The sequence below is a fragment of the Mauremys reevesii genome, linkage group 2, assembly GCF_016161935.1.
Source record: "Mauremys reevesii isolate NIE-2019 linkage group 2, ASM1616193v1, whole genome shotgun sequence".
Taxonomy (NCBI): Eukaryota; Metazoa; Chordata; order Testudines; family Geoemydidae; genus Mauremys; species Mauremys reevesii.
The window spans coordinates 106,011,299-106,034,896 of NC_052624.1; the positions used below are offsets into that span (position 1 = coordinate 106,011,299).

General features: G+C 39.3%; 1 protein-coding gene across 3 annotated transcripts in view; it reads left to right on the plus strand.

Annotated features, from left to right (window-relative positions):
* The window catches only part of VSTM2A (V-set and transmembrane domain containing 2A), a 31,330-nt gene extending 14,707 nt beyond the window's left edge, over window positions 1–16,623 (plus strand). Inside the window, exon 5 of one of the 3 annotated variants that reach the window (XM_039525697.1) lies at window positions 15,358–15,556. In XM_039525697.1, coding sequence (XP_039381631.1) covers window positions 15,358–15,434 — 77 coding nt within the window. In that variant the 3' untranslated portion in view covers window positions 15,435–15,556. Of the gene's footprint in view, window positions 1–15,218; window positions 15,331–15,357 lie in introns of those variants that run through there. The other 2 variants (XM_039525698.1, XM_039525696.1) reach the window with 2 other exon arrangements.
* The last annotated feature ends 6,975 nt before the right edge of the window (window positions 16,624–23,598 follow it).

The window sequence follows — 23,598 nt, forward strand, 5'->3', positions numbered from 1 at the left end:
GTTGGCAATAGAGATCTAAAAAAGTAGCACTAGAGAATAATTTCTCAACCCAACGGCAGTTGTTACCATAAAAAAAGCATTTGCCAGCTATTACCATTTTAAAGTACCCGAGGTTACCATATTTTCCCCCTATACTCAGGAGAAAGAATATTCGTGGTAACTGTGAGTGAACTATATAGCAATGGTTGGTAAATGGCTTATTCTGTATGTATGGTTTATGGGCTTTTATATATCTCTGTGGCTCTTGTATATCTGTTATTTATCTCACAGGATGTTGTGAATATTAATTAAAGTCCACACAGCACTGTGAAATGTTTCAATAAAAATGCTATATATGCTTACAAAATATTATAGTTATAGAAACAGATACAGAATAGACAGAGAGAGTGTGCACCAGAAAGAACAAAAACATGCATTCAAAAAGAAAAATACACTGAAGAAGTATTAAGGTCTATTTTAAAATAAAATAAACAACAGGGAAGCAAAAGTCAGAGCTGTCATAGCTTGACCCTTTGATTTCATATGCCTTTGCTGCTGCAAATGAAGTCTGCCATCACGGCATAAGAGCAATCTGACTAATATGACAGCCTAATATATTCAGAAAAATGTCTTATGTAGGTGGAGTGATAGACATTTTTTCTGCATAATTCATAAGAGTGTATCATATTCCAAAGTAAAATTACACATTTCATATATCACAAGGTCTTGTAACTATAGGTAATGGTGTAATTTGTTAGGGGCAAACTGTGAAATGAATTTGGTTCTATACAAAGGGGAGCCAAATGAACTAGAGGGACTGGGCCAGATTTGTCTTTTCATTGCTGTAAATCCAGAATAACACCACAGACATCAGTAGAGTCAGTCTAGATTTACACCAGTATAGCTGTCCCACTGAAAATGTGCACATCCCAGATATTACTCCCATTCCAAAAATCTGGGACAACATTCAAAACCATCACCTGCAGCTCTGTTTCTTCTCATTGAGTCTGGGCTGACAGATCACAGAGAGGCCATAGCTACAGATAAATAAATCATTTCAGGCCCAAATTTTGACTGCTTAAATTCAGACTTCTCAGATTCCTAGGAAACCTGTGTGCTTCTCAGGATTCACTAACTCAAACACAGAACTGGCTACATTTTAGTAACCTCCCCCCCATTTTAGAAAGGAGATATTTGAAGAGCAACTCCTTTGATGGCTGGGGGTTCAGTATGTAACCTGGAAAGGAGCAAGCAGGGTCTTTGCATCTTGTAGCACAAACTGAATTCCTTGAATCAGGAAGACCCACAGCAAACTTCAGTACCAGGTAGGAGGACAAAGGGAGGAAATAACATTCTTGGAATCTGCTGATTCTGGTAAATGGATGTGCCCCTTCTCCCGTCCCTCCCCCCCACCCCCGCCCCAGCATTTGGGTCTGTGGAGTCTGTAGTTCTGAATCTACCAGCTTCGTATGCAAGACACACTTTTATGCCCAAATTGTAGTGTTATAGAATATTCACCAACTTTTTTTTTTCTGTCTATATATGAAATCTCCATATATAGCCCTCCTACAAAAAGCCTGCAGCCTTCACTGAGGTCACTGGCAAAATTCCCATGGATGTCACTGGGAACAAGATCAGACCCTTTGGGGCTGATTTTTGGAAGTGTTGAGCATCCACAATGCCAGCTGAAGTCAGCGTAGCTGTGGGTGCTCAGCACTGCAGAAAATCAGGATCATACGTATTTGGGGTTTAAAATAACAAATTGATTTTGTTTTCTTAAACCTTTTCTATATCTATTTAATAATTCCATCAATAAGATAATGTGTAGGTAATAGGCTATATACTATCCATTACAATTAGATATTTTTACATAGTATAATCTTTATTTATTTATTTATTTTTACTTAAAAGGACTTGCATATTCACCTTTTCTGGAAAAAAAACAATTATTTTTAGTTAATCTCAAATAACAGAATGAACTGTGAAATTATTAGTTGCTACTCAGTAAATGTGGACCTCAGTCTGCAAAGTGCTAAATGCCTTCAGCTCCCATTGTTCTCACTTGTGACGCAAGGAGAAATAATGATATGAGAAAACAAGAATGAGCAACAAAGGAGAACAAATACCTCTCTCGATTAAGAAGTGACATAACAGACTCCAAACACTTCTACACACTCTTTTCTGTGAAATAAAGTGTGGTCCAGGGAATGATATTTTCCTACTTGACTGGTATACCTTGATCACCTTCAGTGCTCATATAGATTGTGATGATCACAACACATCTTCCATTCTTCTCTTATCCTGGCCTTCCTTCCCCATGTGCAGCCATGCCTTTTCATAATAAAATCTTCCCATCTCTTTGGAGGTTGGCTGAGTGGTTGTTTCAGTTCCTGTGGGTATCACTCAGCGACAGCTGCAGTCCATTGATTGTCAGCGAGCCTAGCTATATGCCTGGCCCATTGAATTTTACTATACCTGCTTTAATTACTGTATACCATTCATTCTGATTAAAGGAAAGCAGAATGGTATACAGTAATTAAACAGTTGATAGAAGTGTCTATAAATTGTATTATAAAGTTATGTCTGGGGTGAGACTATTTTTGTTCCAAATTCTACCTTAAAGTAAATTTTTATTATGAGATTTTTGTTAGGCTGGGATTTTCAAAGGAGAGGAAAGGAGTTAAGTTGCTAACATTCTTAGGGTTCTTTGAAAAACCCAGTTTCATTTATTTTGTATATATACTTATTCCAGGCTTTGGGCACCCTGGAGGCAATCCTAGTCCCACTGAGGTCAATGACAAAACTCCAATTAACTTCAGTGGGTCCAGGAATTCATCTCCTGATGCTTATTAAAATACATAAATATATTAAAACAGTAGCAACTGCCCCCAGCCTTCCATACAACCGCCAGTCTGTAAGAAAATATTATAAAACAAAAATCTCACCACCTCTCACATTCCAAATAGAGATAACTGGTTTGAGACCTGAGAAGAATGTACACAACAACAACTGCATTTCTATGTATTTGATGATTTTCTAAATGTTCTAATAATTACAGGGCTCAGTCCTGACAGGTGGTGAGCTCTGTGACCTGATCCCATTAAGCACATAAGCACACGTTTAACTTTAAGCACCTGTGTATTCCCACTGTAGTCAATGAGAGTATTCACATGCTTTAAAATTGAGCACATGCTTAAATATGTTGCTGGATGTGGGCCACCTTACAGACTTGAGCCCTATAAGAGGATTACTTTTCTGAGGCAAGCGTGGAAAGTAATATCAGCTGTGTTGTTCTGGGTAGTTGCCTCCCCTAAACCCAGTTCAGTACGTTGGAGCCATAGCAGATCTGAAAATGGAAATGTTCATTTTGAAATACCTTCCCATGCTCAGAAATTAATCACACCTATATTTAGATCTATCCTATATACGTACATACCACATTTAGTGATCCATCTACCTAACTAGCTATAGATATTGTCATGTACGTTCTTAAGTGTATCACTTATTTTTTAATCATTTAAAAATTGCTTTAACCTCTATGGCTTACCTCACCTCCAGAGCCAAAAATGATACATTTCATGGGGGAGCCTCTGAGGAATCTCTTTAGTAGAGGGAGCATAGAGCAAATAATTCAGTTCCACGTGTCTGGTACAACTGCCAATTAACCACTGGGAAGAATACACATAGCCATGCAGTTTTTGTTTGTCTGTTCATCCAAATTACTTCTCATTGCTGCTCAATCTTGTACCAGGACATTGGAAATTGCATGCTCTGCAACAGTGACTAAAACACAGTTAGAAAACCATTTTGTTACTGCTGTTTCTTCTGCTGCTACTGTTGCTATTACCTCGGTTGCTATTGTTGCTTCCACGCACAGTGTCCCTGGAGAAACTGTCCAGCAAACTAATGCCTGCAGAAGAGCAGTGCCCATTGACACAATTGAAAACAAAATACACTGCAGAACACCACAATAGATCTACTGTATTCCCCCTCCTCCAATTCCTCCTGTGCCACTGAACAAAATGTTAAAATAAGATTTGTTGGAGCAGGTGAAAAAAAATTAAGAACTGAGGAAAAAGCAGTAGATTGTCACTAAATCATTAATGGTCTGATTCTCGGTTGATGTAGGCCTATTGGCTTCAATGGAGCAATTTTGATTTATACCAGGCCTTTAATATTATAGTACTGTACCTGCCTGAATTTTCATCTGCTGAAACAACTCACACATTTATTTATTTCTTGAAACATACAAAAATATCTGTGAGTGACCATGCTATGCACTAGGTGCCTACAACATAGAATATGGGCAAAGGACTGTCCACGGTTCTAACCACCCCAACTTCCATCACCCTGGGGGAAAAAGTAAAAATTAGATTTAAAGGGAATGGTAGAGAAGCTCAGTGATTTAGAATTCATGGGAGGATGGAATTAAAACATTGAGAGAAACTCTCTAGGCCGGATTCTCCCATCACTCCATTTTGACACCAATATGACCTAATGGATTTTCATGGTGTTACTTAAAATTTACACCAGTGCAAATGAGGGGACAATCAGGCCAACCACATCTAAAAGATAAGGCTGAACATTGCCAGTTGGGGGCAAAAGGTGATATGTGGCTTGTATACCTAGCACAGAGCTATTTCTCTATAATAAGCAATAATTCTTCAGTGTCTGTGATGAATATGAGCTTATTTTTGCAGATGTTCTTTTTATGGAATTGCTTCTGAACACTTGAGAGGTAGTATTAGGGCCAATCCTAGTTAGGGTTTGGGTTTTTTTGGATTTTTTTTTTTGGAGGAATGGATGAGTGGTATGTAGGAGGAGGAGACTGGTGCAATTAAGTTTTGAAATGTGACTCACATTTTTGTGGATAATTTGAAGGTCTATTAACTAGCCAGAAGTTGATTGTTATTTTGGGTTTGGGCTTAAGGTATAAAAAGGTGTGACAGCCATGCTTAGTTAAGATCAAGTTTGAGAAGCTGATCAGCCATATAGCTCTCAACAATTAAAAATGTCAGTTCAAAGAAATTCTAGGTCATTGGTGAGCAAGCAACATTAAAGCACTGGTTTATTCCTTTGTCTATCATGCATTTTAAAAAAAAATGTCTACGATATTTTAAGACCACTGTTTCCAGTGTGGAAGCAAAGAACACCACTGTTCAGTGCTCAAGGAATCAAATAAGAGTATTCACAGAACATGCTAACAATGTTTCCCAAATATTAGGAGTAACTACCAATTCACTGTTAGGATTTTAGCTGGACTATCAGAGCCTGCAACCTGCCTTGCCTATTCTTACCAAAACTGGATCTTGGGCTGTTCCTGAATCCAGTTTGAGTAACCAGAAGCGACATTTCAGAGGCCACTATACAAAGGCCCCTTATATCTCAACCCTTTCCCTGAGAAGTAATTACTCATGCAAGTAGGCTGTTGAAGTCAATGAGAATAGACATATGAGTAAAGGATATTCAGTGTGAGGAAAACATTACACAATCAGGCCGTAAATTAGGGAAGGGAAGTCAGATATGGGTAAACAGTATTTTTGGGCTCAAAACTGAATGGATACAGTGAATTATAAAATAATATATGTTAGACATGGAACAGCCAATTAGATTGTCCAGCCCATCTTCCTGCAAATACCTGATTGGACCCAGCATAAAAGGCTGAAGTACAAGTATGTCTACTCATGACTGAGAACTACTGATATACACAACCTCATACTCTGAAGGGTTAGTCTGAAGTGGGTCAAGAAAGCTGTAAGATCCAGACAAGAATAGAAGGATAAAATAAAGAGTGACAACAAACTAAATATATAGCTTGGATCATCCATGTCAAAGTACAGTGGTGACTAGTAGATTATACAAGAATTGAATAGATCCTTTCCTCAAAACTTGGAATGAGCGCAACCCAGTACCTTTTCTGAGCTCTGAAAACTTCAGGTTTCTCTCTCTCTCTTTTTTTTTTTAATGCATCAACACTTAGGTCTTGTCTACACAAACATTTAGTTTATGGCAAACTGGGGTGTGAATCTATCCCGTAATAGCCTGCTGCACACTTATGGTCTGTCTGGAGCTTGCTGCCACACACTAACAGTTCCTTAGTGAACATAAGAACATAAGAACATAAGAAAGGCCGTACCGGGTCAGACCAAAGGTCCATCTAGCCCAGTATCTGTCTACCGACAGTGGCCAATAATGCACTTTTATCTATTCCCATTTCAAAGTAGGGCAGATCAGACCATACTAAGGAACTGTTAGTACATGGCAGCAGGGTCCACACAGACAATTAGCGTGCAGCAGGCTTCTAAGGGGTAGATTCACACCCCAGCTTGCAGCAAACTAAATGTTCATGTAGACAAGCTCTTAGCCTCACAATAGTTCCCAAGACAGTTAACGTCTATAAGTATCTGGGAGAGAAAAATATTCTTGTGGTTAGAGTACAGGGCTTGAGAACAGGACACTTTGTCTCTAATACTGACTTGACCGTTAATCCTTGCTCTTCCACAAACTCAGGCAAATCACCGGTAATCTCTCTGTGTCTCATTGTACCAATTTGTACAGTGGAGACACTACTACTTACCTTTCTCACAGGATTGCTAGGGGTCTTTGATGTTTTTATATTTGCTTTGAGATTCTCAAATGGAAGTCACTATAGAAATGCAAAGTAGTAGTATTCTCATGGGAAAAAAAATCTGTCCTTGCAAGATTTCTGGCCTCATTTCCAGACCCAAAAAAGCTTAGATAAGCTTCTCATAAGTATCTGAACAGAGTGCTGAACCTAGTGAGTTCACATCATTAGCAGCAACACACATGAATGCCACATATCATGGGGTAAATATACTTTAATTAAATTGTTTCATGTCAAGATCTCCTGGTCATGCTAATGGCAAAAACCTTGCCTAGTCATATATAGTTTAGTAATATAGTGTAAAACAATATGTACTTTAAAATGAAACAGGGCAAGCAGTGATTTTTGGGCTCAACACTGAATGGATACAGTGAATTATAAAATAGTATGTTAGACATGGAGCAGCCAATTAGATTGTCCAGCCCATCTTCCTGCAAATACCTGATTGCACCCAGCATATTTTCTGGGGTTTTGTCCAGTCTAGTCTGACAAGTCCCAAGTGATGAAGCTTCTACCACTTACAAGATTATTCCACAGCCATAGCCTGTGGGATGACACAGTCAAACTGATCTGCAAGAAAGATTGTTTGAACAGCAATATTTTGTATGGACTGGAAGCAGGGACTGGAAGCGGGCAGGGAGAAGTGTGTGACTGGAAGCCCAGTTAGGAGGATATTTCAATACACAAGAAGGGAAATAATGAATGATGAACAAGAGCTTTGCTTGAAGAGGTAGAAAGAAAAGGATGCATCTTTAGGATGTTGTGGAGGAGGATGCAGCATGATTGGATGTGGCCCGCATGCATGGGCTAAGGGCAAGGGAGAACCCCAAAATAATGCCAAGGCTGCAATCCTTCCAAGCCTTTGGTCAATTTTGTTGGTCTTCTCTGATTTCCTTTTAATGTTCACAGAACTGAAAGTAATATTCCATGTGTGGTCATGGCAGTGCCACACTGAGGTTGACTAACTTTATGTCTTGTATATATAACTCAACATTGCACTAGTCTTATTTGCAACCAGAGCAGATTATCCATGGATGCCTTATTTTCTAGCCACAATCAGTCCTAGCCCCCTTTCATCATTACCCCTTACCTAAGTTTCTCATTGCCAGTTTTGGACCATTCTGCTCCTGCTTGCATTTCAGCAAGTTAATCTCATTTTGTTATTTTCTGTGTATGTTTGTATTCTCTCTCTGTCTTTGTCCTTACAAGTCTTTTCAAATCCTCTAAATTTTGGCCTAGATTGTAATCCTAGGCACAGCTCTGAGCAAGATGTGGCACCAACCCAGGAAGGCATCATGACTCAGAAACATAGTGCAGACACAGTTCCCTCCTCTGCTTTCCCCTTTGCTTTGAAGGTTGGAGTATAATCATTTGTTATTGTCCTCTACCAGCAGCAAACAACAACACCAGCTTTTACTGTTTTGCTGTGCCAGCAAGTTGTGGAGATAGAGCCAGAGATCTACCTGTTCACCTGCCCCACTATTTGGAAGAAGGAAAGATAAAGTGATCACATAGCACCTGATTACACCTATATACCTGGACCCAGTCTAGGTAGCTTGCACAGAGGTTTAAGGGGAGTTCTTATGGACTAGTCCCTGTCAGACCCTTAATGTCTTCTGATAATTTAACTAATGCTCCGGTTATTCCTTCTTCCAAAACACTGAAGGTCAGAAAGTAACAGACCCTTACATAGGTGTGCAGGGGAGGGGAACACTTAAGGATCCCCCCTTCATTCCATGGCTCGCTTTGTGCAATGGCCTGTCACAGTTCCAGTCCCACAGTTCAGGAACTTATGATGCAATCTGTGTAACTCCCCTAGTCATTGAGGTAGCCTTGCACCACCACCAGCTCAGATCAGAATGTCCCAGTCTGGTTGCAAGGATCTGGACTCTATAACTCCTCACATACATACATCAATAATGGGCACTGAAGGCTAAGGGTAGAAAGAATTCCTTCCCCAAAATAAAATTTATTCTCAGATTAGTTTAAGGCAAATTTCTTCAAAGTAGAGTATGTGTGCACATTTTAGTTGCATAATAGCTAGGGAATAGAACAGGTCAGGAATTTTTTTTTTTTTTGGTAAAGAATGCTTTTTTTTAAAATTGGAAAATGCCTTGTTGTTGAAACCAAAACTGTTTACAAACCAGGGTTAGTTTTGATGAGTTCTCCTTACTCATAAAAACTATTGAAAGAAAATTTTGAAGTTGTCACAATATCAAAACATTTCATTGTAAAAAATATAGAAACACATTTTTTCAAGTCCAAGTGACATTTTGGATTGAAATTTCAGTACAGTTAGATTTAAAAAAAATTAAAAATGAACAAAGGTTGAAATAAAAATGAAAGACACTGAAATTTTCAAAATAAAATGATTGTTTGACCTGAACCAATTTTTTCCCCAGATTTTGGTTCATTAAAATTTTTGGGATTTTCCACTTTTTGGCCTGATTCAGGATGGGAATTTTTTTTATATCTCAAAAAATTTTACTGGACCAAAAAAAAACGTAGGGAGGGTTGAGATTTCCACAGTTGAACAAGGACAATGATGGATAGAATGAAGACAGAGAGGAATTTATTCATTTCAGGAATATGTGAAATAATACACAATCAAAGCTGAAATTAAATGAACCTTCCTGGTTTGAACAAACACAAAACTCATACAACCTTTCAATACACCTGGTTTAAGATTCATAAATAGTTTGAATGAATGTAGGGCAAATATTAAATTATTCTGTATTGATTTTACATGGAAATCATCCAGAATTTTGACTGGATTTGGCTTTTAGACTTAGGTTATATGAAACTCAAATCTCAAAGAAAAACATGAAGGAGGATCCAAGTCTGAAAACTGTGAACTGAAGAAAATGCCAGAACAAATTTTCGCAATGAAAAACAGCCAATTTTTCACAGTTCTATTTATGATTTAGATGATCAGAGGAATACAAGACATTCAGTGTAGATAAAAAATGTATATACACATGTGGTGTTGAAAGCCACGTGATCTGTATTGAGACCACATGACGAACTGAAAGGTTTGTGCTTAACTGTACTAGTCCTGGTCTCTGAACACCAAACCTTCACTTTGCTCATTAATCTGAGACTTAGTCTGATATTCCAAATCCTGAAGGCCACATTCTTAACCAGCCTGCATTCAGTGGGACTGCTGTGGAGTAGGATGCTAGTCATTGTGAGTAAAGTACTAAGAGGATCTGGCCATTAGAATTGAGTATATCTGCAAGGTAGTAAGAGCTGAGCAGATGAAAGACACTCAGATACCCAATCATTATGCAGAGGCTAGCTGTTCCTAAGGGTGTGCCTAACTAAATTTGTTGAAGTTCCATGCTCCTAGAAGCAGATTGCCTTACACCTCAGCTAGGTAAGCACTTTCGGGACTTTGAGCAAATATATCTGCAACTAGGAGAAGCTAAAACGGTTGCAAATTTTACATAACTGGTATTTTCAACCTAAAGGGAAAACAAAAACAGATTTTTTTAAAATGTGATTTTGTCTGTAAAATTTTATCTGATCAATAACCAAATGGAAGCTGGAGACTCTACTCATTATCAGGACTGTGAGCCTTGCATGAGTCACATGACCAATTGACCTTTTTGACCAATTGTATTCTGCAGTTATACTTTTGAAATCATCCCTTTTGCTGAAAACTAACATTTAAAATGTTAACAGTCTAACAATAATGGTAATTACAGAATAAAGTTAACATTCACTAGTATATATGTACACATTTAGGTTTTATCTGTCCGTGTTAGCTTTAAAGATGGGTTTACTATTTTCAACACTAAGGCCAAAATTTGTTAATTTTTATTTTTCATAAGTGTGTGGAACACTGTTCAACACCCTGCCACCATACCGACATTTAAATAAAACCACATATTTGTATCAAAGGGATTCTCAAAGATTTTCATAGTATGCGCCACATTTAAGAGCTTTCCATGGAACCCTCTCCTCCCATTCACACTCATATCTGTGTCAAATAGAGTGTTTGGCTACATGGAAAAGTAATGTTAGGAAAATATTTAATGTATGTTTCACTTCTTTCAATGCACTTTAGCAGCTGGAACAAAAAGAAAACCCAGCACCATGTGACCAGCCAGCTCTCTTCTCATTACCAGCAAGTGCTCTGCACCAGTGGTTCAAGGACCACAGTTTGAGAATCTCTGGTATAAATATTAAGTAGCATTTATTTAGTAATATAGCAATAGTGCACACACATGCCCTTTCTTCAGACCACTATCCTGGATCCTGACAATCATACTCAAGCTTTGCACAGCAGTTGTGTTGTGCAATAAAATCTCTTTTAGCTGTTAATTGTTAATTATAGAAAAAAAACTTTTAGAAATGGCAGGCATATGAGTGATAAACTTTGGAAATTCACAGCCAGATAAACAGTTTGTAACTAGTATTGCTGTGTCACATTTCCAGTGGTGCTCCTCATTCTCTGGCCAGACATGTACACTAGAAGTCCATCTGAACCAAAGCCCTGGATCTGAACATCCTGAACTTTGGGAACATTTGGACCTGGATCCAGATATGAAGTTTACATCTGGCTTTAGTCTATATGAAGTGTTGAACCAAAAGGCCAGATTTAACCCCCTCTGACCTTTTGGGAAATCGAGATCTGGATTTGAAATTTGCACCACAGTCTATTTCTGTTACTTAGTGCTTTATCATATCATAAAAGAAGAAACTGAGAGGAATAAAAAATAGCTTCCATCAGTGACTTCAAAAGAAACAGGATGGAAACTTAAACAGTTGCTCTTTGTTTTATTGCTTTGATGTGTTCTGTACTTTGTATATGCTTCCCACTACTCCCAAATAGGGAAGGGAGCTGTTTGAGCCTATATGAGAATGAAGAAACTTATTCAGTGCTTCAGTGACAAATCTGAATACGTTTAGACTCTTACTGTATTTCAAAGGGATCTTTGAAAAGATAAAAGTGCATTTAATCTTCACCACTATTCATACTCATATTCATTGTAGCTTAGAAATCAATTTTATTTGATAGGAGATATTACTAGAAATGTGGCTGTCAAGATTGGGTGAGCATTTTGAAAAGAAATAAAACTACTTAGAACAAGTAAGACGCAAATATTGCATTGGGATGCTATAGGGTCAAACCCTGAGATGGCTTAAGGATTCTGATGCAGGCCTATGATGACCATGTTACATAACTAAAGTAACCTCAGATATTCCTAACAGCCTCTTTTTATTAAGAAATATGAAATATTTTAATGTCAGGCTTGTTCCCAATAAGCTCACTTAAGCTTTAACGTGCACATGCTGTATAAAATATGATCTAAAAATCTTTGAAAAAAACCCAAACAAACAAAACCACCCCATCACAGACAGAAGAACCTGCAATTTGTGTGCTGGAAATGATATAATCTGGAGGATACATTTATGCAATGGTTGAGAGAAAAGGATGCCATCTTGATTATGCAGCACATCATCAGTTCTGGGTTCTACAAAAATGGTGGCTGAAAAGAAAAGATTGGTCGCAAATATTGCAGTTTTGCCTTTTCAAAAACTGAAACAAACACTTAGGTCAGTTTCATTTTGTACAGTAGTAGTTTCCTTCAGCATCATGTTATAGTTTTCAAACTGTCAAGTTATGTCATCATTAAATAATTGTTCAAAATAGGACCTTTTAAAAAAATATCCACATGGGATTTGTGAACATTTGTCCTTAAACTGTGTTGCAGATTTCATGCAGAGAAGGTGTGATTCTATGACTTCAAAGAATTTTATTGACCAATTCAAATAGGATTCTATGGATAAGACAAAGATCACAAAATGATAGTAAAAATGCTTGCAAATATAAAAATAACATGAGGTAGTCTGACTGTAGAAAAAAGTCCTCCTTTAACTAAGGAAAAGAGGAAAATCTCATGAAAATATGATGAGCCATAAGCTTGATTTAAGAAAATGTAAAGTATATAAAGAAAGGCTACATTCCATGATAAAAAGAAATGATGTACACAAGACACTACAAGCAACAAATAAAACTGAGTTGCAGTGGCCTTTGGGTCCAATTTGTAAACAGTTGTGGATTTGAGCAATTATCCATAGCGAGTAGATCCACTGCAGTCCTGTGAGCAAATTTACTCGTGCAGAATCAGGTCCTTAATATCATATAATACCTTATTCTACTGTACATGAGACATTCAAATAGCAAATTAGCCTAAGAAATTAGGCTACCATCTCTTAAGCAAAGTGAGCAGTCATGGGATAAGAGGGAAGGTTCTCTCATGGATTAGTAACTGGTTAAAAGACAGGAAACAAATAAGTGGGAATAAATGGTCAGTTTTCAGAATGGAGAGAGAAATAGTGGTGTCCCTCAGGGATCTGTACTGGGTCCAGTCCTATTCAACATATTCATAAATGATCTGGAAAAAGGGGTAAACAGTGAGGTGGCAAAATTTGCAGATGATACGAAACCACTCAAGATAGTTAAGTCCCAGGCAGACTGCAAAGAGCTACAAAAGGATCTCTCAAAACGGAGTGACTGGGCAATAAAATGACCGATGAAATTCAATGTTGATAAATGCAAAGTAATGCACATTGAAAAGCATAATCCCCACTATACATTTAAAATGATGGGGTCTAAATTAGCTGCAGGTGTGGTCACCCCATCTCAAAAAAAGATATATTGGACATGGAAAAGATTCAGAAAAGGGCAACAAAAATCATTACAGGTATGAAACGGCTGCTGTATGAGGAGATATTAATAAAACTGGGACTTTTCAGCTTGGAATAGAGACAACTAAGGGGGGTGATATGGTAGAGATCTATAAAATCATGACTGGTGTGGAGAAAGTAAATAGGAAGTGTTATTTACTCATTCTCATAACACAAGAACATGGGGCCACCATATGAAATTAATAGGCAGCAGGTTTACTACAAACAAAAAGAAGTATTATTTCACATAACACACAGTCAACCTGTGGAACTCCTTTCCAGAGGATGTTGTGAAGGCTAAAACTATAACAAGGTTCAAAAAAGAACTAGATAAATTCATGGAGGATAGGCTCATCAATGGCTATTAGCCAGGATGGGCAGGGATGGTGTCCCTAGCCTCTATTTGCCAGAAGCTGGGAATGGGCGACAGAATGGATCACTTGATGATTACCTGTTCTATTCATTCCCTCTGGGGCACCTGGCATTGGCCACTGTCGGTAAACAGGATACTGGGCTAGATGGACCTTTGGTCTGATGCAGTATGGCCGTTCTTATGTTCCCAACTCCCTTTGACTTTCAATTGGAGTTGGGCACACAGCTTCCTTAGCCCTCCTTGGAAATCCCATGTATAAACTGCAGTGGGTATCATTACAAAGTCCTCATTTGTTCTACGCCTACAAGGGGTATTTGCAATACCTCAGTTAGTTCAGATAGTCTTGTGCGTTTACAGTGGGTAAAAATCCTTGTAATGGCAACTTCTGTATATGAAAGTTACAGCTAGGCCAGTTACTCATATTAATTCCACGTACTACGAGCCACCCTTTTATTTGCAAAAGGAAGCAGTATATTGGGACCTGGAATTTAATTTGATCTCCATTCTAACAGGGAAAGGAAAGAAAATATTTTTGGCTTTACCTAAAACTATATTCTCTAGGCAAAAGAGGACAGCTATTTAACCGGACAGACATCTGTAAACTGAAGGGGCAAAAAACCCAGTTGTTCTAGCATCTTTGTTATCATTCACTTGCTTTGTCTTTTAATTATACATATTATAGCTCTATGAAGTCACATGTGCACTTTTGTTTTTGTAAGGAAATTCAGGGTCACACTTGATATTGAAGTTCTACATGTAAATAGGTTATAAAGGATTAGTAGATGTTTTCCTCCATGTTAAATCAGTGATTGGGGTTCCAAACCACAACATGTTGCTTATAAGCATTGACAGCGCTATCTACAGATGACCTGACCGCCATCTATAAACACATGCTGATTGTATTTGTAACATCTAATCAATCATTTAATAACCCTTTATAAACAGAACTTTAAAGAAGAGTATGGTCACATTCAGTTTACAACTTTCCCCTAAAGTAATGTAAGTCCTTTTGCACTTGCTGAAAACACTTATTTATGATGTACAGCAGTGGTCTCACACTTTAAGACCTAGCATGTCACACATCAAGAACTCAAAAATACTTGCCATGCCACCTTTTCAATTTTAATTAGCATAGTTCTGAGGGATCTTACATTAAATCTAATGTCACAGTGTAAACATCATTCTCTTAGGTTTCTGAAGAGAAAAAAATTGGAAGATCTGATTACTCAAAAATAAATATATTTCAAACAGTTTAGCATACATTTCTTCCCTTACACTGCACTGCCATTCTCCAAGGTTCCTTAGCATTGCTTTTATTTTGCAAGCAAATATTTTGCAGCCAACAATAGACTGTTTTGTTAGTAAGCAAATACTATCATTACTGAGCAACTTTAGAAATTATTTTGTAAGGAATGCTTTGAGGTGGAAGGTGTTTAGATTTGTTTTTCTCTGTATATCGTAATTGGATTACATTGTTTAAAAAGACATACAAAAAAAAAAAACCTCCCTGGGACTGAAATACTTTGTATGTGTTGTTATTTGCAGTGCATGCCAAGACATTCATGGGCACCAGAGCCAAGCTGGCGAGCTAATTAAATATATAAAATGTATGTGTTTAAAACAGCCTTATAAGGAGCATTGGAAATCTGCAAGATGAGCGAATATCTTATAACTTCTTCCGCAGGTGCGAGGATAGCTACAAGCCATGGACTTTCTGTCCTGCTTCTTGTTTGTGGCTTTGTGAAGGGTGCTTTGCTTTAATCTAAAAGTGCTGACTTTTTCCAATATCACTTTCTCTTCTTAAAGCAAAGAGCAAATCGCCTGTAAAATCCACGGAGCGGACAGCAAAGTTGACCCTAACCTCCAACCACCACTCTGCACCCAATGTACTCTAATTCTCTACACATGGAGCACCTTCAGGAAGTACAAAAAACAAATATATATATTGTTTAAACATATAAATATATATATGAAGAGGATACCACATTTTCTTGATCTATATTATTTTCTTTGCTGTATCACCGATCATTTATTTGAAGAGAACTGGTGTGATGTAACAGGACATTTTGTAACAGCAAGACCTAGTTTCCTTTTCTTTCAGCAAGTAGAAGCATCATATCCTTGACTGCTCAGGGGTTGGCTTGCAAGTCATCGGTATTATACAAATTCACTATGGATGATATTTGGTTTCCTTCTTTGAAAGAACTGTGGCAGCCATAAGGCAAACAGTGGCCAAAAAAAAAATAAAAAAAAAAATAAACCAACAAAAAATCCCAAGAGAACAAAATGACTCAGCATCACCTCTGACCAAAAAAAACCCCTCAGAAACTTTGATTAAAAGCAAATTTTTTTTGTGAGGGTCAGGAGTGCAAAACAAAAATACCAACATTGCAAAGCAACTAACAGGACTAAAGGACGTTATTTCTGAAGACAAGCAAGAAGCACTATTGAGGGTTTTTTTTTTAATTTTACTTTTTTGAAATTTTTCCTCTCTTTTTTTCCCCATCCCCTCCCTTTTCCTCTCTTTTCTCTTGGTTTGTTTCTTGTTCAATGGTGGCAGTTGATGACTTAGGCCAACCCCTATTGACTGTGTGGTGGTAATATAAATACATTTTTTGTGTGTGTGTTCTATATTTCGATGTGTTTTCTCTGATTTTGCAACTCCTGTATATGCAAAACTAACTTCAATTCTGTAAATTGCTTACAGTATGTGTGATATAACTTCACAGTAGACATACCATGGTCCTCATGCAAGCCAGTTTTTAATATTATCTATATGTCGTGCCACCAACAGACATTTTTGTTTCCTTTTTTGATGAAGCATTATTTTTTAATTTGTAATTCAGTACTGTGTGGATTTTGTAATACATGCATTCACTTCCACTGGTTTGACCCCTTGCAGATGGCAATGCAGCCCTCTGTTTACTCTGTAAAATGCACATTAAAATTTGTTATGGTCTCTGAACAATGAATTATTTTACTTGTGTGTATACTATGTTGTAGTCTGGTGGCTCAAACCCCTTTTAAATTTTATGTTTACTGAGGATTAAATTATTTTATCATCAGCGAATGTAAACTGTAAGTCTGCAGGCAAATATTGCATGCAAGCAAGGTCAAGAGAAAAAAAAATCAGAATGTACTCCTGGAAGATTTTCTTGTAATGATGAGTTTTAGTCAAGTGAAATTTTTACAGTGATTCACTCAATTCACTTAAGAACTCTTCCTGCTATGGCTAGCCATTGTTCTTTCATACTCTTCATTATATTTCTTTATGCCTATGACGTGAAAATGAAAATGTTGCTTTGGCTGGAAGTAATATACATAACATGAATTACATTAATTAATGAAGGAAGGGAAAACTACTAATATTTGTTGATTAAATCAGCTAGGTAGCTTTTAATGTCCTTCCCTCTTTTCACCCCAACTGAATAATCCAAATCCTTCCTGCTGTTTCATATACTAACTCAGACAAAAATGTTACAATACTTTACATGGTTCAGTGTATTATTTATTAGAGGACTCTGTAACTATGTCTGGTCAGCTATAAAAGACTGACCCCCTCAACATATTTTTTCTCTTATAGACAAGAAAAATTAGCTTAGCTACATTTAACATCCTACAAGTATAAGGCCTTTATATTAAATTTTAAAAGATCCACAAAGACCCTATCCTTTCACCCTAATGCCAGTAGCAAAATTCTCATTAATTTCAATGGGAGTAAGATCAGACCATATATCTCCAGGATAAAAACTATGCACTAATGCTTTGTGTCTTAACATATTCATAAATGATCTGCAAAATGGGGTAAACAGTGAGGTGGCAAAATTTGCAGATGATATACAGAACTATTCAAAATAGTAAATCCCAGGCAGATTGTGATGAGTTACAAAGGGATCTCTCAAAACTGGGTGACTGGGCAACAAAATGGCAGATTAAATTCAATGTTGATAAATGCAAAGCAATGCACGTTGGAAAGCATAATCCTAACTATACATATAAAATGATGGAGTCAAATTAGCTGTTACCATTCAAGAAAGAGATCTTGTAGTCATTGTGGATAGCTCTCTGTAAACACCCACTCAATGTGCAGCAGCAGTCAAAAAAGCAAACAGAATGTTGGGAATCATTAAGAAAGGGATAGATAATAAGACAGAAAATATATTGCCTCTATATAAATCCATGGTACGCCCAAATTTTTAATACTGCGTGCAGATGTGGTCACCCCATATCAAAAAAAGATATATTGGACTCAGAAAAGATACATAAAAGGGCAACACAAATTATTAGGGGTATGTAACGTGTGCTGTGTGAGGAAAGATTAATAAGACTGGGACTTTTCAGCTTTGAAAAGAGACGACTAAGGGGGGATATGATGGAGATCTATAAAATCATGATTGGTGTGGAGAAAGTAAATAAGGAAGTGTTATTTACTTTTTCTCATAACACAAGAACTAGGGGCCACCAAATGAAATTAATAGGGAGAAGGTTTAAAACAAACAAAAGGAAGTATTTTTTCACACAATGCACAGTCAACCTGTGGAACTGCTTGCCAGAGGATATTGTAAAGGCCAAGACTATAACAAGGTTCAAAAAAGAACTAGATAAATTCATGGAGGATAAGACCATCAATGGCTATTAGCCAGGATGGAGAGGAATGGTGTTCCTAGCCTTTGTTTGCCAGAAGCTAGGAATGGGTGACCGGGGATGGATCACTGTTCTGTTCATTCCCGCTGGGGCACCTGGCATTGGCCACCATCGGAAGATAGGATACTGGGCTAGATGGACCTTTGGTCTGATCCAATTTGGCTGGTCTTATGTTCTTATGTCTGGATAATATAAAGGTGCAATCTTCTTTGGGCTGTTCACAGAGGCATTTCTAGTGACTTAATTTGGAAGATTCACAAGAGTAAATCAAGCACAATTTGGAGCATAATTTATGCTTGAAAAAATATTCAGTGCATTCCTTATATATCCTAACATTAGGCTCTCTGCTAGCAATTGAGCTAGCAACATGATAGTGCAGTCTTTTTTCAGAGCAGTTGCAGTTAATTTAGAACCCAAAATATACAGTTAGTAGTTCAATTCATTCCTTCTAACACACATTACTTTTCCTTTTTCAACCGTGAATTTCACCTGTTACTGTACTAGCTAGCTGTATTAGGCCCTTCTGAACTTCCTTCCAGTCTTCTCTAGTATTGACTAGTGCTGGCTAGAGTTTGGTTTGGTTTGTTTTAAAAGAGGTTTAGAAATTTGTTTTTTGTTCTGCATTGGAATGACACTGAAGATTGAGTGAGAGGGAGAGCCAAGTGGCCTGGGCACTAATCTAGGCTGTGACAGACTTCAGTTTAAGTTCTCACTTTGCCTGATTCGCTGGGCTATTGGTTCCTCTGGGGTCAGTTGTTCTTTGCTTTTCATCAGAAATTCCATCTGGAACCTAAAAAATGTCACCAAACCAATGCACTTCCACAAAGTTTCAGTTTTGACCAATCAACATTTTCCAACAACAACAACAAAATCACACACACACACACAAAAAAATCCTGACCAGCTTGAGCCTTGACGCACCTAAATAACTTTGTGTCATCTGCACATTTTGCTTCCTCACAGTTTATTTCCTTTTTGCTTTCCCTGATAAATATATTTAACACCACAGACTTTAGCACAGACCCATGGGGCTCACCAGAGTTAACTTTTTGCTATGTGAAAATTGCCTAGGTGTTACTGTTTGTTTTCTATTTGATAGACAAAAGTAAAAGCCACTCAAAAAACTTCAAAACCCAGGTATTTAAATGCTTGATTGGAAGGTTTATAATATTCATTTGAATATGTAGTACTGCTTCCAGAGTATATTATAAAAGAAAAACATTACAAGATATTTTAATTATCCTTACTTGGTAATCATAGAGTCAAATCTCTCATTTCAGTCTATTAGCATCTCAGCAACCAGAAGTCCCATTGATTGCAACAGGAGTTTTTTTTGGTGTTCAAGTTGACTCAGGGTCAGGCACTGTGAATATCATGAAGGAGGCATACATCAAAATATGCAGCTTGCTGTGCCCTTACTCTTGTTTTTCTTGTAATGTATCCATCCGATGAAATACTTGCTATAACTGATTAGTTGGTGTTGGTCCTGCTTTGAGCAGGGGACTGGACCAGATGACCTCCTGAGGTCTCTTCCACCCCTAATCTTCTATGATGTGTTATGGAGATTAATTTGCTAATGCTATTTTTGTACCATTGTGCAAAGTAATAATACCTCTACCCTCCAATTTTCCACTTCGTCAGCAATTAAATATACCAAAACAGTATCTTCCAAACCCAGAAACACATAGCAAACTGTGTGCGAACAAGGACAAACTGCCTGAAAAATAGAAAGAGCTTGTTGTATAACCACATGGAATTAAAGAAAAGAAGAGAAGGAGAGAAGGGCAAGAGGCACAGCTACAGAATAAAAATCGGGAGGTAGAACTGAAATTAAAAGCGGGAGGGGAAATCTCCAGATATATGGTATTCCAGGAAGTGTGTCCATTTGTGGCATATGCTGTGGTAACCATTATCCAATTCGAGTTCATATAAGACTGCTAGGTACTGAGCACTTCCTGCAAGATACTCTTTTTCAGTGCTCTCAAATCCTATTGGCTGCATTAGTAGCTGAGAACACTCCACAGCCCATAAAAAGCTCTGCATTTTACAAGATGAGGCCCATAAAATTTGCACTACCTTGTAAGGTGCACATGTTGAAAAAATATTTTTCTGAGGGATTAAAATCCCAGTCCTCTGGAGAGGAGAAATGGTTAATACAAGGAACCAAATCACTGGAGCATATATGATTCAGGGGAGGAAACAGTGGTATTACTTTTATATAACACCATTTCATCACTGTTCAGTAGTTGCCATTTGGCTCATTTCTTGATCAATAGGAAGACTTGATCATGTAAAGAAAACATGTTATCCTTCTGCAAAGGAAAAGGAATGCCTTACCTCATGCAGATCCATCTAATGTACAATTCTTTGTGTCTTGTGTTTAAATTCAAGCTGTAGGTCTAGACATTTTTCTACATAGTAAATAATGTAAACTAAAATATCATATACCGTATTTTCCGGCGTATAAGACGACTTTTTATACTAAAAAACAACCCCCAAAAATCGGGGGTCATCTTATACGCCGGATATAAACATACTGTAGCTTCGGCTACATACAGAACGTCCCTGTGCTGATTTAAAAGGCTCTGTGCTCCCCGCCGCAGCGGGCAGCCCAGAGCCCTCTGATTCCCGGCCGCGGCTGGGATTTAAAAGGCTCTGTGCTCCCCGCCGCAGCGGGCAGCCCAGAGCCCTCTGACTCCCCGCTGCGGCTGGGATTTAAAAGGCTCTGGGCTCCCCGCCGCAGCGGGCAGCCCAGAGCCCTCTGACTCCCTGTAAGTACCGGTAAGTCAAAACCATTTTAATTAAAATTATTTAAATCAAATCTGATGTTATTAAATGGTTTTGCCTTGGAAGGGGGGGTAGTCTTATACGGCGAGTATAGGCCAAAACCTATGTTTTAACTGGAAAATTAGGGGGTCATCTTATACGCCCAGTCGCCTTATACGCCGGAAAATACGGTACTAAATGGTTAGGTTTCTTATTTTATCCAAATTTCAATAAAAGAATAGACATTCCAAACCTTTCTTAGAAGAGTATTATGGCAATGCAGTAATTTCCTTTCCTGTGTAAAATATTAGGATTTTGTACCTTTCAGATTAGTTACCCATATAAAAGCTGGTGATGTTTCTTTCAAGTAATTTTAAATACATTTCAATATACATTTCACTTCATTCATCAGATATTTGTTCTGTTCAAATGTTGACATGTACTTCATGTATTAACATAACACAAATGACAGAATGAAACCACTGGAGATCTTCTGAATCATTCAGAAGAAAGGCTACTCTTCTATGTCCACCTATGGAGGTGCTCTAGGCAATATTGTTGTTACCCACTGTCATAAAGTTCCTCCTTTATCTTGCTGGGTCCTGCGCTTAATCACAGATTTGCTCACCTCAGAGATTCACCATGTGGGTCAGGGAACAGCCCAGAGACCTTCCCTTCTGGTAGAACCCACAATCTAGGTCAATTCCTCCTGTGTCTAATCAGGAGTTGGGAGGTTTAGGGGGAACCCGGGCCCGCCCTCTACTCCGGGTTCCAGCCCAGGGCCCTGTGGACTGCAGCTGTCTAGGGGACCTCCTGGAACAGCTGCGTGACAGCTACAACTCCCTGGGCTACTTCCCCATGGCCTCCTTCAAACACCTTCTTTATCCTCACCACAGGACCTTTCTCCTGGTGTCTGATAATGCTTGTACTCTTCAATCCTTCAGCAAAGTGTCTTCTCACTTTCAGCTCCTAGTGCCTTTTGCAGCTCCTCACATGCACGCAACAAACTGAAGTGAGGTCCTTTTTAAACTCAGGTGCTCTGATTAGCCAGCCTGTCCTAATTGACTCTAGCAGTTTCTTCTTAATTGGCTCCAGGTGTCCTAATTAGCCTGCCTGCCTTAATTGGTTCCAGCAAGTTCCTGCTTGTTCTGGAACTGTCCCTGTCCCCTTACCCAGGGAAAAGGGATCTCCTTCATCTGGGACTAATAGATCTCTCCCTTTGAACACTCTCCTGCTGCTCTCTGGCCTGGAGGGTGGTGGAAGGAGGGAGAGGGCTGCTGCTCCTGCTGGTGTTGCTGCTGCTGTTGCTGGGCTCTTGCTGCTACTCCAGCTGCTCCCCTGACTGGACCAGACACCCTCCCCCCTTCTCTGCTGCCCGAATGCTGGCTGGCTGCTGAACTCCTCCCTATCCTCCAGTTGCTGCTGCTCCTCCAACTACAGCCCCTTGAACTGGGGGGGGGGGGGGGAAAGGAGGCCTGCTGGCCTGCTCCCCAGAGGAGGGGAGTGAGTAACCCTGGCTCCAGCTGTTGCTGCTGCTGAGGACACCACCATTACCATCACCTGAGAGGGTCCTTTGTGCTGGCCACCAGACTGCCGCCTGGAGCTGCTGCTTTGTTTGCTGCCTGGAAGCTGTTGGAGCCCCGAGAAGGAGAAGAAGAAGACCATCTACCAGTGGGGGAGTGCATAGAACCTCTACAGACCACCGTGGAGGGGGCCCCGAAGGACTGAGTAACTTTCAAGCTGTTCTCTTGTGTTGGGGGTGTAGACTGTGTTTGTGGGAACAGAGGGGGTGTGGTGTAGAGCCTGCCCCCAGTCCATCTGTGTCCCCCCAACCACCACCACCATCATTGCTGCCCCCTACATCACCCCCACTGGCTACTTACCATCTGCCTCAACTCCTGCTTCAGGGACTCAGCAGCTTGCCTGGCTTGCCACGCCCTAATTCCACCATTCAGGCTTGAAGCAGCAGTCAGCTATATTGACTTTTCTGTGCAAGCGCACGTGGGTGCACGTATCCGTCCCGCCCTTGGACTGACTCCCTCCTCTCTGCAATTAGACCCCAGCTTTGCCCCTTGCTGCCTGCCCCATTTGCCCCTTGCAGCCTTTTGCCCCTTCCCAGCTTCAGTTTGTTTGTCTGCCCTGCCTGTCTCCCTCTGCAGCTTTGTTTGTCCCGCCCCAGCCCTGAAGCTAGCCCCTTGGTTCCTCTGTCCCACTCCCAGCCTGGTTGTTCCCCTCCCCCTGTGGCCCCCTTGCCCTGATTAGCCCCTCCCTTTGTGTGCCCATGCCCCCTACCATGCTCTTGTACCCCTTCCCTCTTTGAGTTTGCCCCTGTTCACTGCATCGCCTAATGCTATTGTACCCCGATCCCCTAGTGCAGCTAGAGGAGCCGGAATCCCATTCCAAGTCGGTGACTGATATCCCCTCTGCCCATCCAGCCCTCCCCTTCAGGCGTCCTCCTCCCCTGCCTGCAGCCTAGCAGGGAGGAGTGGTTGCCCCCTTTCCCTACCCCTCCTTC